Source organism: Triturus cristatus, chromosome 5_2, assembly GCF_964204655.1.
Source record: "Triturus cristatus chromosome 5_2, aTriCri1.1, whole genome shotgun sequence".
Classification (NCBI taxonomy): Eukaryota; Metazoa; Chordata; class Amphibia; order Caudata; family Salamandridae; genus Triturus; species Triturus cristatus.
In genome coordinates, this window is record NC_140588.1 from 406,019,816 (window position 1) to 406,037,532 (window position 17,717).

A 17,717-nucleotide genomic window follows, 5' to 3' on the forward strand; every position below is an offset into this window, starting at 1 on the left:
TAGATCCCATGCATCTTCCTACTTACCTATTTATTCAATGGTTTACTCTTCACTGGTTTTGTATTATGCACTGTTTGGTGGCACTCAGAACTGGAAACAGAGAACAGCAAGCAACTGGCTCAAGAAACGTCCTACAAAAAAACTAAAATTGATCTTAAGGCTATGACCCTAAGAGCCTTTTTCCAGAATATTTCACAGGCTGCTCTGTCACTTACATCACATAACTTTTCAGACTGAAATAACAAACAGGGGCAGACATTTTAACTATTTAGGTATACTCTTTGATGATGATTTACAATGGGGTTATTTAATTAAGCTGAGATACATGCAGTATGTGATATCCATTGAAACTGTGCTCAGGATTGCTGCCAGGGTTTGACATAAGCCAGTGAGGGAACTTACACATATTTACAAATCTAAATGTATGCCAGTATCCTTCTATGGGGCTGGGGTTATCACAATCCTCTAGCACTTTATATGGCTGGAATAGCTTTTTGCATGCCTCCTTGCACGCCTCCTTGCAGTCCCCAAGCGCACAGTGAATGCTATCTGTCACAACAAAATCAGGATAAATTAACTTGAGGACCTAGTTGGCCTGGTCCTGTTGTGTCTGTGACATAAAATCTGGCTTTCATCTGACGCACTCTTTTCAATGGTACTTCTTACTCATCTGCTAGCACTTGATCACGTGGCAAAAATCGCTTTGTTTTCATATCTAAAGCGCACATTCACTGAGGTAAGCGTATCGGATTATTATTATTACCCTGCACTGCTTAGTACAGTTCAGAAAGCGTCTTTGAGTTTTTTTATTTTTGCTGTAAAGACAAGATGTAGAACCAGAAGGTGAAATCTATGCAGACTGTTGCTGCTCATTTCGTTGTTTGCATATCCCAGAGAATTGAACCCAAACAGATACTTATTTCTAGCCCTCAGCATAGGTTTTATCTTACCCGGTTAGATTAAGTACCCTGCATTTTTGTTTGCATTTCTCTCTCAGGGAACCTGGTTTGACCAACAGGGGCGTTGCTTGGTCATTAGGATTGGGGGAGGTGAGCTTCAGATTTTCACATAATCAGGCTGGCATATAATGTTTAAATACATTATACAAAAAACAGTGTGCCTGAGTGCGGCCTAAGGGCAGTGGAAAGGGAGAGGAGTACTAAGAGAGAAAGCACAATATTTTGTAAGATAACCCATATTTTTGAGGACGTTCAAAACAGAGGACAGAGTGTGTGCGTTTTTGTCTGTGTGTATGTAAAAATTCCAGGTGAAATCCAACGGACATCTCATCATACCCGAACAAAAGCACCTGTACCCAACTATTCATCAGAAAATACATTTATTAGGGGGATGTAACACCCCAAACACTCTCCCTGACTCTGTTGACCAACTTCCTATCTGCCCCTGTGACTGGTCTCAGCACCAAAGCATTAGTCACTTTTAATGTTTTGCAAGCTCTATTCTCATCTCCGAAAGCATATTTAGTTCCTCACTTACGTGCCGTAAATATTAGACAACACCACCTTGCTTTATTGTTTTTACAACAATTAGTAAACCCCTGAAGTTTGTTTTGCCATTTTAAACTTCATTAGAGTTGCCCTAAGTATTCTGAAGCAGTATGGGTCCTTTGATGCTTCTTAAGTATTTATGTTATTAGTTACATCTGTATGTTGTAGGATTTTTTTTAATGTAATATGGTAATTCTACTGACCAGATGATAGTTTTAAGATTGTAATGCTCCCACTGGGCCTAGTTTTTATTTAATTTTAAATTGTCGATTGATGTATTATGTGCTTTTATTACGTGTGTGTCAAATAAAGGAATTATGACTGACTGAAATTACAAGGTATCAAGTCACCAGTGTGGTTCCTCAAGCTTTTTTCTCAAGGAAAGAATATGAGGCAGCGGGTGCTATAAGCAGGGCCTTTGCACCATTTGAGCAGGAGAGCGTTGCCCCACAGGCCCCAGAGCTGAAAAATAAAATGATAATAATTATATTTATTGCCATTTTATTTTTCAGCAACATGCCTGAACTAAGTGTCAGGACGGAGCAGGGCCAGCAGGGAGCTGTGCGCTTTAAAATGTGAATGTCTCTTTGGCCAGCCATGTTAGGATGGCCAGCCAGATATGAGCATTTTAAAGTTCTCTAACATAGCTGTCTTAGACAGCTGGGTTAGAGAAGGCGCAGTCCTCCAGTGCTCTTAGCAGAACTGAGAGAGTCTGCTCTATCCAATCCTGCCGCTGCTCTCATGCTGTGAGATCAGCGCCAGGAATGGGTAGTATAGTTTCCTGCATCTGGAGCTTCGAGAAATCACCCGAGGGAGCAGGACGTTGCACTGTAAGTTAGGTAAGTCTATTTAGTTTTTTTATTTTTGTGCGCCCTGCCCTACTACCCGGAGTACAAGCCACCCACCACTTGCTATATGACATCACTGGAAAGGAGTTTTCCTTCAGCACTATTTTCCTCACTTAACCTTGCTTTTTCCTTTGAACTGTCCCACTCTTCAGCGCAGCACAAGAATAAAAAATGGCGCAGACTTTTCTCCTACACATTCACAAAGTTCAACAGATCAGCAACAGAGGGCGGCAGGACATGGCAGCAGGCAGGGAAGAACCAAAGAACATAACTTGGCAAGCTGCACTCCATATTCTGCATGAGATACCACTATCTCCCTTCTATTGGGGAAACAACAGGAGATACCACGATCTCACCTTCTATTGGGGGAACAACAGATGTTCTAACCTGTAGACATTTTCCAGTGAAAATACAATTTGAATTTAGTTTTAGAACATTGAAATATTGGGCGCTCCATGAAGGCAATGGAGTGGCAGAAGGCAGAAAGTGGCTGTTTCAGCATTCCAATGCTTCCGTTTTGTTTTTTCCTCTTTAGTTATGGGAGGAGATGTGGCCTAATGGCTAGAGCTACCGACTTTGGAACTGGGGAACAAAGTTTGAGACCCTGCCTCTGCTCAAAATCCTGCAATCGTGGGCCAATCATTTAAATCTTAATTAAACCTCCTGTATTTTTGCTGTATGCTGAATTTCGTTTTTGCTGGTCTAGATTCTTTGGGCACTTTGCCACTGCTGATCAGTGCCAAAGTGTAAGTGCTCCCTGTATAAATTCTGTTTATGGATTAGTGTTTTCCATGATTGGCTTACTTGATGTACTGCTAAGACCCTGGTACAATGCACTGTGTATGCCCAGGGCCTGTAAAACAAATGCTGCTAGAGGACTTGCAGCACTGATTGTGCCACCCACACAGGCAGCCTTTCAAAGGTGTATCAGACCTGCCACTGCAGCGTCTACGTGCAGTTTTTGCTGGCATGTTGACCTTTCAAGTGTGCCCACTCGCCAGGCCCTAACCTTCCTTTTTCTTACATGTGATTCACCCCTAAGGTATGCCCTGGGTACCCCCATGGGCAGGATGCAGTATATCTGTAAGGTAGGACATGTACTGGGTGTGTGACATACTGTGTACTTCGTTTTATACTATTGAAATGATATCTGTTCCATAGAATAGCTTGGGGTATACTTTGTAACGGTTTACAGTGTAGAGCTTTCCATGGGGACAAGATAGAAAGCTGGAGTTTAGGTTCCCTGAACTCAGAATTTAATAACCAACTTTTAGTAAAGATGGTTTTTAAATTGTGGTTTTGAAAAACAACTTTTAGAAAGTAGGCATTTTCTTGCTTAGCCATCCTGTGTACTTCTGCTGGGTTGTGTATTGACTGTCTGGAATTGGAGTGACAGGAGCTGGGGATGTGCATTCACTGTAGACAGCCACTGGGGTGTTCAGGTGAATCCCTCCTTTCCTGGATGACTCAGAGCTAAGCTAAATAGACCTGGGCTGTATTTAGAGTTGGGGTAGGAGTTTTTTGCACCTGAATAGGCCCTGTCTCCTGTGCACAATGCTGTCTCCACCTCCTGCTCCTGCCAAGAAGCTGGGCCAGAGAGGCCAGAACTGGTTTGGAATGAGCTGAGACTTTTTGCCACCAAAGAACAAAGGAAAATGTGGTATAAATATTGGGGCCCAGACCACAAACTTTAGAATACTTGTGGACCCAAGAGGAGCCTCTCTCAAGGAGAAGAGCTGGAAAAGCTGTAAGGAGGAACACTGCCACATTGCTGTGTGGATGCTGTGCTGGGCTGGCCTGCAGTGGCTGTTTCTGCCAAGGAGAGGAAAAAGACTAAACTGTGCTGTGCATCCTGTTTGAAGAAGATCTCCACGAGCTTGGTATAGAGCTTGCCTCCTGTTTTGAAGTCTCAGGGACACAGCAATTTAACTTCCTCTGTCCTCCTGCACCTGGAACTGCTGTTTCAGCTGTCACAGAGGGAAAAAGCAACACTGATGCTGCGACCTAAAACGAAGAAGCAGGCACTGCTCGTGAAGTGCTCGAAGCACCGAACCGACTTGTACCACAGCCAGGCTGCCTGTTGACGCCGCACTGTATCGCCTCTAACGCCATCACCAAGGCCGTTGCCTACACCAGAGCCAAGGGCACCGCTCGTAACATTCACGATGCATCACCCTGACTCGTACTGCAGCTCCGACTTTATAGACACCGGTGCCTCATCCTTGCAGAGCCGATACCTGACATGGGCGATCTCACAAATTAATCCATCTACCCCGCACCGTTGAAAGGAACCGACACCTCACCGCCATCATGACGTAACCTCCCCGATAACAGTAAGGAACAGATGCCGTACCTCCCCTGCATCGCAGTAAGGAACCGAGGCCTCACCTCCCCTGTGGTCATAAGGAACAAACGCCTCTACTCCCCTTTGGTCAAAAGGAACTGACGCTGCCCAGCGTCAACAACGCATCATCTCCCTGACGACGGGCATCATCTTTGTTTTTAACGTTTGCCAAAGTACTGTTCTTGGGGTCCTTGCGACTCAGTGCCTGGCCTATGCACCACGCGGTTGGCGTCGTACTTTGGGATTTTCATTGGACAACTTTATCTTTGTGAATAACCTATTTTTGATGATATCTTGACATATGTATGGTGGATTTTTGTTGTTTTCATCTTGTTTGGTTTAGATAAAGATTTCCTATTTTTCGAAACTGGTGAGGTGTCTATTTGTAGTGTTTTCCCTGTGTTACTGTATGTGTGCACAAATGCTTTACACACTGCCTCTGAGATAAGCCTGACTGCTCATGCCAAGCTACCAAGGAGGTGAGCAGGGGTTGTCTAAGGGCGTAACTTTCTTACCATGTCTAGAAGCATGGGTCCCTACTTGGACAAAGGTGCAAGCCATTACCAACTAGAGACCCCCATTTCTAACAATCTTCCTGTGCTTACAAATGTGTACTGTAATCTGGTTTTCATGTAAAATGCTCTTATGCCCTTGAGCCAAGTATGCACTACATAAAGCTGCAAAAGAATAAAAATCCTGCTCACAATTAATGTAATGTTTAAATATGATTATAAACAGACAGCCTCAGGCTACACCAGTCGTTAATGCCCTCTTTTGTGTCATAGGCTCTCATCACCTGTGACTAATGGTGGTGGCATTTAGTGACTGGTCCAGCCCCAGCAGTGGGCTATAATGTTTTATGAAAACATTGAATAGCTCGGAACTCTATTGGCGACAATAGTCGGTGTAAGCAGAATAATAGCTGGTGTGTGCCATCTGCTCCAACATTTCAATGTTTCCTTCTGTTTCTCCCTGTTTTATTCAAATATTCTACCCTTAAACGGCGAAACAGCCATTTAGCTCTATCGACTTGAACTCTGTCGTCCTTTCAAGTGACTCTTCTCCATTCCTGGTCCTCGTATGATTCTCTGGTCAATTACGCAGTGAGATGGCATTGCACATCATTCATAGCCCATTGCGTATATTTATATTTCAGTACTGTGCCTAGTGTAACTGTCCTCACCGGCTGTGTTCTCTGGCGCGTGCACTGCTGGTTCGCATTCTCCTTGGAATGGAGCTTCCAGGGAGAGGCGTTGAGAGGATGGCGCGAGTGAAGCTGTGCATTTCGGCGCTCCTCTGTATCCGTGTTTCAATTTGCAATAAAGCATCTTTTAAATGCATATGGTGTTCTGAGCTTTAGAGCCACAAAAGCATGCTATTATTCGATACTTTGCAAGAACAAATATGATGGTCTTTGCAGTTTCCCCTTCTGTCATTTACACTTTACAAAACAATATTGACCTGCGAAAATACACTCTATCTCCTGTCCAACTGACAAGTAAATAAATGTTAAACTTTTAATAATTAGCAGAAACATTAGGTTAACCAGGTAAATTAGACTTCTCAATATGGCCTCTGTCTCTATGAAACTCTGATTGGAAGTTGAATGGCAAATGCGAGCACAGTTAGCTATCATCTGATTGTCCCTGGTAGCAACTACCTATGCTAACTTGTATGCATGTGTTAATAACACATCCAGTAAATCAAGTGCAAATACCACCCCCGGCCTGATGCATACATTATTTGTTCAGGGATTTGCGCCCACTAAACAGTCATACAAACGCATTATATTATCTATTACTCTGGTTTACATCTAAGATCCATTAAACACTTAGACATTAAAAAAAACACTTTTTGATTGGTTGATGGGAAATCATTTTGATGTGACAACCAGGGCACACACTTGAAAATTGTTAATGTAACTTACACATATGCACTTTGTTCACAACATGATACGTACCCTGTAATCGGTGATGAGCCCTGCAATAAAACAACATAACAGTTTATTTGATGGCTACTGGATGTTACTGGAGGGCATATCAGATCATATTAAAAGTTCAATTTATGTTCTTTATTCTGTAGAGGGTTTAAGAGGAGCTAATTGTGAAAGGCTGTGTGCAGGAAATGTTGCCTGACAGGTGCACATTATGACATGCACATTGGTTGCAATTTGCAAGCAAGAGTAGCAAATAAGGAAAACCCTCCAAGCAGAAGCGAAATTAGGAAACTGTGAGAAAGCCAGGATTTTTCATGACATTATGATATGCATATTTCTGAGTGTATTGATGCAGTGTGGTATAGGAGTGGTAATAATGTAATGTATAGTCAGATGCTATGATCATATTTCTCCACAGAAAATATTTTCTTTGTGCGGCTAATGAATCACTGGAAACAAACTCCGAACACCCTCTTCCCAGTGGCATATCAATAGCCTCCACAGCCCCAGTGGTGTTGCGGGGGGGGGGGGGGCTAGCTCCAGGGCCAAGCCTCACCCCAACACGATGCACTGGCAGCTGGCCCCTGGCCTGAGAGCTCCTGGCTGGGTCCAGAGCATGGGGAACCCCCTCCATGTACTTTGTAGATGCCACTGCCTCTTCCTACTCTTATTTTGGGGGACAGTCCAGGCACGGGCTTCTTTAAAGGCAAATCTGATGAAACCCTTGTAAATTCACCCAAAATTAATACTTTCCAACCAACCTAGTATATTATCCCCCAGATGCTGAAAAAACGTTGGTATTACCACTAGAAACATAATGGGCCTGATTCACAAAGGACCTCTGCATTTGTGGCGGAGGCCTTGAAGTCGTGGGGTAGTCGCCTCAATCGGGATAGAATTTCTGTAATTAGGATTCTCATTGCAGAGATTCTGTCCCAAGTGCAGAGACTCCCCCATGACTGCTAGGCCTCCACCACGATTGCAGAGACCCTTTCTACATCAGGCCCTTTGTTACTAGATTGATCCCTGGAAAGTAAATTGTGTGGCAGCCAGGGCCAGCTTTAGGGCAGTGCGACCGGTGCGGAGAGGTACTGCCCTGGGCGGGTGGGGAAGCGCTGTGTTTAGTAATAACTTATGATTGGAGAGATGAGGGGAACTTTTGCCTTGAGATAGTGAGAGAATTTCTAGGAGGCGGTTAGGCGGAGTGGCGCACCAAAAAGTATTGTCGCTCTGGGTCTCACCAGTGCTGAAGCCGGCCCAGGTGGCAGTCAAAGCGTTTTTCACTTTGACGCATTAAGCAACAGCATGAATAGCACCTGACTTAAATATGATGCCAGGGGAAATTATGTCCATCTGGAATAAAGTGGTAATGTGCCCCTATGAACATTGTTGCATTGGAAAATACTCCACAGCATATGGGGTCTACATTTACTTAGTTAGTCAGGGTGAGTTTCATTGATCAATTATAAGTCCTGTACTCAAAACTCTATGCTAAAATAAAACTGATACTTACTCAGAGCTCTGATCCTTACAATAGTTGAACTCAGAGCAAAAGTCTTGATAGCACCCAAATTTACTTACATCTCTGCTCCTAATAATTCTTTTTGTGATGCGCCGACGGCATAAAAAAGGCCCCATGTTGTGCCATATTTACTTTGTAAATCCCTGCGCCACATTATACCTGCGCCAGGTATAATTTATGCAGGGTTGGTGTTCCCCTGCAAAAAGCCTCGTAGAAGTGGTGCATTGAAATCTATGAGATTTCAGTGCGCCACTTCTAGGACGCCATTGCATCAATGACACAGTGCTATAGTCATAGCCCTCCCCCCTGAATTGCTAGAGTTGCGTCACGCTTCCGACACAACTACAGGAAGTCATCAGTTTTGCGCCGACAGATACGTCAGTAATACTGACTAATCTGTCATTCCTTGCGACATAATGAAACATACAGTAAATATGATGCATCAATCATGTCACAAGGAGGGCTCAGTGAAAAATGTAGCATCGCTTTTTTCATGCAGCAATGCATAGTTTTCATTAATAAGGCTCTGTGTTATTTTGAATCACCTTGTGTGCTTGCACAGTGTGCTGAAAGTAACCATCAACCAATGGATCGTGCACATGGAATGCGTGTGCGTAGGCCTTCAGAGCGAGACGTCTAATGGAAGCGGCGCATGGCTTCTCTGCGCTTGGATTTTCACTGCATGAAGTGCGTGCGGAGCTGCGGCAGAGCTTAATGTGAGGAGTCATCATCACGCAGGCATTGGATTGGATGGCTATATTGAATTGTATCTAGAACGGCTACTGTAGTGGAAGGATAGACGTCATCATGTAGTTGTTGGACGTGGTGGTCATCTTGAGTTTACTAAGTGGTTATTGTGATTTCCACTTCATGCTGTTACAGTGCAACTTCTCATCTGGTTCCTTTTCGAATTTTGTTATGCGCACAGAGTTTTAACAGCAGATCACATTTTCAGTGATTTGTACTCTTCTGGAACTGGCAATGGTTTGGAGCAGCATATCTGTAGAGTATATTTCGGGGATATGCGCACCTTTTTGGGAAATTATTTTGAGGTTCAAAATTTTATAATGATTGTAAATTACTGGTGGTTTGCATTAACCTGGCTAGCTCACACCCTTAATTAGCTATCTATTTTGTTGCTGCTACCTGTGAAACCTCTGCTTATTTGGAAGAAATGGTTCAAGACTTTGAAAATTATATTGTTGCAATTGATGGAGTTGGATTTAAACTAGAAAGGAAAAGAACATTGTTTTTCAGTTTTATGCGGACTACAGCAATTGAAATGTTTGAAAATTTACAACCAGTACCGCCACCAGGTGGAGAAGGAGACAGTTGGAATGTATTCAAGGAGGCAGTGGCGAGACTTGAAAAGGAATTTGTAGGTGAACCCAATGTAATGATTGAGCTGCATAGTTTTTTTAAAAGTAAGCAATTTGAGGGAGAGTCAGTTGAAGAGTATGTCGCTGCTTTGAGCTTACGTGCTGCCAATTTTGAATTTGGGGCTGGTGTGAATACTTCCATCAGGAACCAAATTGTTTTTAACTGTGAATCAAAAACAATTCAGGAAAGGTTAATCTGAAAGCTTTCGTTAATTTTGATATTACCATGTTGGGATATTTTGAAGACAAATTGAAGTTGAAAGGGTGTAGCATTTATACAAGAAATTATGTTGCAGTTGATGGAAAAGATATTATTGGGTGGTTTGATTTAGGGAAACTGGGTATAATGTTATGTCCAGGGACTGATTCACCCATTGTTCTGAGGGACTTGACTGTGAATCAAATTGATATTCAGGAGCCTAATGTGGAAATGATTTTAGCTAAACATAATGCTTTGTTTTAGACCAAGCTGGGCAAGTGAAAGGTTTCACGCATCACATTAGACAAAAGAATTGTGCTTTACCTGTTCAGCACACAGTAAGGATGGGACCATTGGGGTGTTCATCAACAACTTAAAAAACATCTTGATGCTTTGTGTGTGGAAGGTATAATTGAGAACACTTATAGTTCGGAGTGGGTTTCTGCCATGGATATCACTTTTTAAAAAATTAGCAATTTATGCTTATGTGTTGACTTGAGGTTCCTTAACAAGAAGATTGTGGTTGACAGTCATCCGTTGCCTAGGACTTCTGGCAGCAGTCAATGGAGCCAAATATTTTTTGATAATTGATCTCAAGTTGGCATATCACCAGTTAAAGCTGGATGACACTTCCAAGGACTTAACAGCTTTTGTAACTCTGTTTTGGGTATACAGGTGTTTAAGATGCTCTTTAGTTTGGCCTCGGCGGGTAATGATTTTCAAAAGTTAATTGATATAATGTTTCAAGGAAAAAAGGTAGTGCAGGCGTTACAGGCCGACTTCCTCATTTTCGACAAAACCAGTGGGGAGCCTGATGAGTTGTTGAAAACAGTACTCAGAAGATCAGAGGTTAGGGGCATGACTGTTAGCAAGTGGGAAATTGTCTTTTTAGGTCACAGATTCTCAAGTGAACGAATTTTCACCAAGAAGGGCCTTATTAAAGCACTTAATAATGCAACAGAACCATATGACAAAGTCTCTTTGAGTTAATTTTTAGTAATTGGAGAGTATTATTCAAATTTCATATACGGTTATGCTATTAATGTTGAGCCATAAGAAAATTGTTGAGAAAGTGTTTTCTTTGAGTGGACTAAGGAGCATGAGGATGCCCTTGACAAGGTTAAAAAATTAATTGAGGAAGCCCTAACACTTTTGACCCTAATGATAAATCATATGTGACGGTAGACACTAGTTCCATTCAAATGGAAGACAGCAAGGAGAGAGTATTTTCTTTTATCTCAAGAGCAGTGAGAGGTGCGGAACAGCATTACAGTACTATAGAGAAAGAGCTAGTAGCCTGTGTTTTGGCAGTGGAGAAATGTAAAAACTTTCTGTGAGGAAAACCTTTTGTGTTGATCACTGGTCATAAACCGTTGGTTGTTGATGGACAGAGTAAGATCAGGAAACGCTTCTTCGAGGCTTATAAGAGTTATTGCCAGATTGCAGGAATTTAATTCTGAAATGCAATACATATTAGGTGGTAAAAACATAGTTGCTGATTGTTTATCAAGGTTACCACCTAAAGATTTAAAGGAGGAAGCAGCACTTGATCAACATGAGTGTGTAGTGGCAGTTGTGGACATTTTAAGTAAGTGCAATGGTGCTGTTTCAGAATCTGAGTGGATTAAAATGTTGGAAGAGGATGAACTGTTGGCGAAAGTCAAGCATTGTGTAGTGAGCAGGTGGCCTCCCAGTAGCAACATTGATCTTGCATTACAGAGTTTTGCTCAGGTTTCCAGTGAACTGAGTTTAGAGAATGGCATTTTACTTAGGAATGACAAGTTTGTTCCGTTTGTGGGTCTTAGAAGAAAATGCATTGACTTGGCTTATGTGGGACATCCTGGTGCAACTGGCATAAAGAAACGTCTTAAACATCATTCTTGGTGGCCCGGTATGGACGCAAGTGTTGAAAGGTTTGTTGATGCATGCAGTGATTGTGTTCATTCTGACAAACATTGGAAGGTGAACTGAGAACTGGAGAATGTGCAAAGGCATCCTCAAAAACCTTATGATGTTCTAGGAAGAGAAAATAGATTTTTCATAGTAATCATTGACAGTTTTTCAAAATGGATTTATTATATCTTTGTAGAGAATCCCAATACTGATGAGGTGATAACATTTCTTGAAGGTGCTTTTCAAGTAGAAGAGTTTCCTATAGGGCTATTTCTGACAACAGAGTACAATTTGTTTTAAATAAGATGGTACAGTTTTTAAGGAATGTGGGGTCAGTACAGAAAGAGGGCCTTTTTTATTGTCCAAAGGCCAAGTATAAAGACTAACAGATTTATAAAGGAAGGTATACAATCTACTTTGAGTAACAATAGGGGTGTTTTTGTTTTTTTGAAAGAAAAATTGTGGAGATATAACACACCACATTCTGTGACTGGAGTATCTCCTTATTTTTTAATGAGAGGAAGAAAAAGTCGTAAGTTGTTGACTCCCACTTTTGAGAACTTTAGGGTCAACAGAAATATGGATTAAATATTGAAAGACGTCGGAGGGAAATTGAATGAAGAGCAAATTAAAGGAAAGAATTATCATGATGAAGTGCATAGGGTCAGACATAAAGTTATCAATGCAGGAGATTGGGTGTGGTTTGTTAAACCTGGTTTGCAGGGTAAGGGCTTTTCTAAGTTTTATGAGCCTGCCAAAGTTGAAAGAGTGACTAAAAGTGCAGTACTACGGTGGGGAAAATTATAGGATGGTGGAATAAGAGTGCAGTTATGGCTCTTAAATTTGGCCAAGAGAGAATGTTTGTAGGGTTGGATGAATATGATTCATTCTTTGATAATGGTTAACGGCCCCTACATGAGCAAGAGTCCATACATGAGCAGGACAATCAATCTCAAAGGAAGTTGATAATTTACAATGGCTTTGTCCAGAGTCTTCTGGGCTAGGTCCAGAGCCTGCTGGTATGTTTGAGTATCTTACACAGGAGGATACCAGTACACAAAGGTTGCATCCAGATTGACGTGATTTGGGTGTGCAACGCCAGTAAATAGTTTTTTCCTGTGATCAAGAAGCAGCTGATACAGAGGTTGTTACTGATGTTTCGCAGACAAAAAGGGTGATCAAATTGCCTAAGAAGTAAGAGGATTTTATTTTAGAAAATCTCTTTGGGTTTTTTTTGTTTTGTTTTTATACACTTATATTTAAGTCTAAGAAGTTAGAGGATTTTATTTTAGCATATTCTTACTTTAATTTTACTGTCTTAAGTATATGCACATACATATTTATTTAAAAAAGACATGCTGTATAGTATTGTAAGTAGGTCATGTGGAATGGTATGTATGTCATGTATTGGAATATGGAATGAAGGTTGTTCATGTTGAGGTAATGTGGAATGTTGGGCTAGAGACTGGGGTGCTGGTGGTGGATGAGCGTGCTTCTTCTTGCTCACAAGGTGACCGTATTTATGACACTTACAAATGTATCACCTATGCTAACCACACTCACAAGCACAAGACATCTCTGGGAAATTCCTTCACAGAGTAGAGCCCACAGCTTTTGCCGTTGTTCCCCTGCAGCTACGGTTTGTACCTGAAATGTCAGTGTGAGTGTAAAGACCAATAGCTCTCCACCTGCACTGGTTAGGTTCGGCCTGTACCAGCACAAGGAGTGTTCCTTTATAACCCACTCATTTACAAAATCAAATTTGAATGGATTGTTATACATGTATTATTATTTGCTAATGTAATGATGACTGAGATATCTACTTTTGAGTTTTGCTACCTGTAATCTATGTATAATTCTAAATACCTTGTTTTCATATTGTGCAACTAAAGTTCTTGTTGAAAAATGCTTTCACAAAGTCTTTGTTTTACTTGCCTGTATGAAATATTCATAGGTAAATGTTCATTTACTTATTTTTGTAACTCCTAAATTGCCCAGATTTACTAACATTTTGCAGCTCGTTTGCATTACTTTTGTAACTCAAACCTAGCACAAAGTGCTGTGGTGGCATTTACTTTCCAACACAAATTAGGATTGGCATTGGAAAGTTGGCCAAAGTAATGCAATGTAGCTCTATGCGCTACTCTGTGCTTCTTTGCATCAAGGGGGTGTATCATGGGTGCTACATGGATGTTCTCATGCAACCACCCATAGGTTTTGAAGCTAATCCACATCTACTAATATTGTGAGACAGGGATTTGTGCCAAAGACGTTCACCTCTGAAAGGCAGGCATAGCTGTGAAGCAAGTTTTAAGACTCTCCACATTTTTCTAACTTTGCATACAGTGCAGCCCACATACAAACTGGTAATAAAGCATTTGTTTTTACTGGAACAGTCCCATTCAAGGCAAAATATATGCTTCATAGAATGCACACACCTGTGGTGGACTACAGTGCATGGGTGTGTGCATTGGTGTATGGCAGTCTAAAGTGGGCAAGACATACACATTCTCCCCAAAGGTGTTTCAGGAAAGGCTGGAGGGGACTGGCAAATGAGGTGCTGATGAATTATTAATGTGAGTGTTGGCAACTTTCCCGTGGTGAGAGGTAGGCTGATTTGCTCACCTATGGTTGGGGAGTGCTTCCCTGGGGAAGGGGATGGGGAGTTTAGGGTCTGAAACTGGGAAGGAATTATTTTTTGTGTCAGTCCACTGTCTCCACTCCCCCCACCCCAACCCCTTTGAACCTCTGACTGAAGCAACAAGTTAGAATTGTTGGTAAAGTGTCTTAATTCACATACATACCAGTGAAAACTGTTACTATGCTAGGATAGCATCAGCGTTACTTGGCTCTGTGGTTTCAATAAAACAAGATTCAAACCTAAATTTCTTTTTTATTTATTCCTAGTGCATCAGCATGTTGCTTGCCTGTATTGTGATTTCGATTCAAAAGATTTTTCCATCAGCAGGTGTGTCTAACCTTTATAGCCCAGGAGTGTGTCTGGAATAATTTGCCTAATTCTCTTGTAAACTGGGAATAAGGAATTAACTATACTACTTGCTTACTTCTCTAGTAAACTAAGATTAAGCCAGAAGTACTACAAGAGTTAGTCATTGCAAAATATTTTTGAATTGGGCCTGATGTTTTTATCTTCTTCACACGTGTGTTTTGCTTTCACCCTACAGCTCTAGTTTTCCAAGATGCCTTTTGTTAATGGCAGGCTGCCACTGTGTCTAAACCTCATTTATGGTGCACTTTTCTCAGCAAAAGGCACAGAGGTAATGAGCCCTTTCGTACTGATGGGAGTGCGCAGCAGTAATATCAAACCAGACTATATATTTTTTTTTTAAATAGCAAGAAAACATAATAGATGGACCTTTTTGGGGAAAACACAGCTACCTTCCATAAAACACAGTATAGTTTTTTTTGGTCATGACACCTCTAACTTGCTCTGGAGTCAGGGAGAATAGTTTGGAGAGTGCTTTCCTTTATAGGCATGTCAGCGATGATTTTAATTGCATAGTAAGGCCTGGCGAAACAACAGTGCATGTCTTGACAATTTGCTGTAATTGCATACGGATGGAAGTGGCCTGCACGTAATGACCCCTCGTTTCTCATTTACGCACAATGGATTTCATCTTCTATCCTGCCACCATGATTATACGCCTGGTTGTGGCAGCTGTACTTAACCGCTGGGAATGGAACTTGGATGGCACCGGCCTCGTCGTCATCAGACGGTGGAAAGACAACTCTAAACATGGGCATCACACTGTGACCTTTTACCATTCGCTGCCAGGCACACAGATGCAATGCATCTGCTGCGTCAGTTTCATTCATTTAAATTTAACTTGTAATCTTTTTTTAAAATAGGACAATATTGTAGTATTACATTTATTATTTGTATGGCCAGCTGCAAGCAGATTTTGTCACTCCCAACAGAACACTAAGCTCCCTGGGGAAGTTCTGCTTCAGGAGCCCAGTAAGGCCACTGGCAAGCATTTGCTTTTCTGTGCTTGACGGAAAATCAAAATGGCCTCCACGCACGCCCTGCTCTTTGCTTTGCCTGGCGGGAACAAAGTGGCCTTTCCACCCTTGAGATTTCCTGTTGTCTCGTATCTTGCCTCATAGTTGAGGTGAACCAAAGAGGTTTGTCAAAATAATACTATTCTGTCAATTTGGCAATATGTCATGAAAAGACTTCTGCCTGCAGCATGTTGTCTACATATCACATATTGCTGACTGACCTGTAGCTGCATTGAATGGAGGGTGGCATTTGGATGTGAGATTTTTTTCAATTTGAAATACGGTTTAGCATTAACATTTTAAGTGATTTTCCCAAATCTCTAAGTATAAAATGACACATAATGTTTTTTAAATACATTTAAAGAAACACGTACATTCACCAGGCAGCGAAAGAAATACCTTTTGGAGGAGCAGGGAAGCAATAGAGTATCGTGCTTAATGCAGGTTAAGTGATACATAGCAACATTCATGATTTAGACGGGAGATGATGTTTTATAAAGACTCATATACTGACAGATTACCACAAGAGTAATAATCCCAGTGTAGACTTCCATTTTTGCAGACCTGCCGACTTGTGACATTTTTTCACTTGTGAAGAAGAGGTGGAGCTTATTGCTGAGCACAGCCGAAGGGAACTTTTAAATTCACTGCTTCAAAGGCCCCCTTGTCCCACAAAAAACGCTCCAAGACCAAAACAAAGCTTTTGAGGTTGCCTTCGATGCAGGGACATTTTAAGGATTTTGGAGGGCTGGGCCACACTATTTTGGTGGCCCCTTTTTGGAACAGCTTTGAATTTATAATGGTAGGCCTCCTCCACACCTAGGGGCGGGGGGACATTAGTGGCATTTCATTCAGGAAGCCAGGAAAACTTCCGGTCTGGAGAGAGAGTGGGAGAGGGCGTCGCCAGCAAACGCAAGAGGTCACTTAGGGCGTCACCAAGGTGCGCCAGCGTCCCCTCCCAAGGGAAAAGGAGAAAAGCGTGGGACACGAGGGGGAAGCCCTCTTTGGCCTCTCACCACGGGTGACCTGCGGATCGGAGCCGCAATCAAGTTAAGGCAGGTTGGAGTTACCGATTGGTGTGTGTGGTACTCAGGTGAGAGGGCCTCACAGCATAGTGGAAGGGGGGGTTCATGGCCACTGCATGCTGTCGGCATCTATAATAATTTAAGGTGCTCGTACCCTGGGTAGGAGCAGAGGCTGTTTGGGAAAGTGAGCAGCGTGGTGCGCGCGTTTAAGGGGTGGAATCCCTGGGGTGAAGTAGGGAGGAGCCATAAGGGAGAACGAGCGGTTATTATGCGAGGGGAAATTGGAAGTGGACCGGGAGCGTCAGCCCAGCATGGCCCGTCTGTACAAAACGCGTGGTAAGCTTTAGGAGCCTGGCGCGTGGCACGTTGCAAAACCATTTAGCACAATTTCTCGAAGGTCCGGAATGCGGGACAGACCATGGGCACATGATTGTCCACGTCTAGGAATGCGTTTAAAAGGTTGCAGGGCAAGTGCAGTAAAAAGAACGGAAAGCACTGTCCGGAGGGAATGAAGCGGCAGAAGGAGCTCTGGCGCAGCATTGTGCACGCATCGGGGAGCAGGCACGGCATTTCCAGTTTATGCAAAACAATGTCGTGCATTCACAATTGTGTTTCTTTCGCTTTTTGTTACCGGCATGGAGCTAAAACATGGGCTTATGCAAAACAATGTTGTGCATTCACCATTGAGTTTCTTTTGCCTCTTGTTACCGGCATGGAGCTAAACCACGTGCTTTAAGGGGAACGAGGGGCAGGGGTCTCCAAAAAAGGGTATTGCCTAGGCAAATGCACGTGGGGTCGTGGCGCCTAACCAGTATGGCATGAGCCGGGGGAGGCGCAGTGTGCAGGCAAACAAACCGGGGCGCTCAGCTAGTGAGTAGGCCGAGCACTCCTTGAGGGGGATGGGGCACTACGCATGGTGCTGCATGATTCAGAGCATGACAACCCCCGAGGACCTCAGCTAGTGAGTAGGTTGAGTTTCCTGGGGGCTGGTTTTATGCATGGGCGGATCGCCTGGGAAGGAGAAGATGGAGGATCCATGG

At 42.6% G+C, this 17,717-nt stretch overlaps 1 protein-coding gene across 2 annotated transcripts in view; it reads right to left on the minus strand.

The window, feature by feature from the left end:
* DDC (dopa decarboxylase) overlaps positions 1-17,717 on the minus strand; it is a 423,065-nt gene that overhangs the window by 46,203 nt on the left and 359,145 nt on the right. For both annotated transcript variants that reach the window (XM_085607298.1, XM_085607299.1), the window contains exon 11: positions 6,661-6,680. In XM_085607298.1, the coding sequence (XP_085463424.1) occupies positions 6,661-6,680 (20 nt within the window). The remainder of the gene's footprint in view (positions 1-6,660; positions 6,681-17,717) is intronic.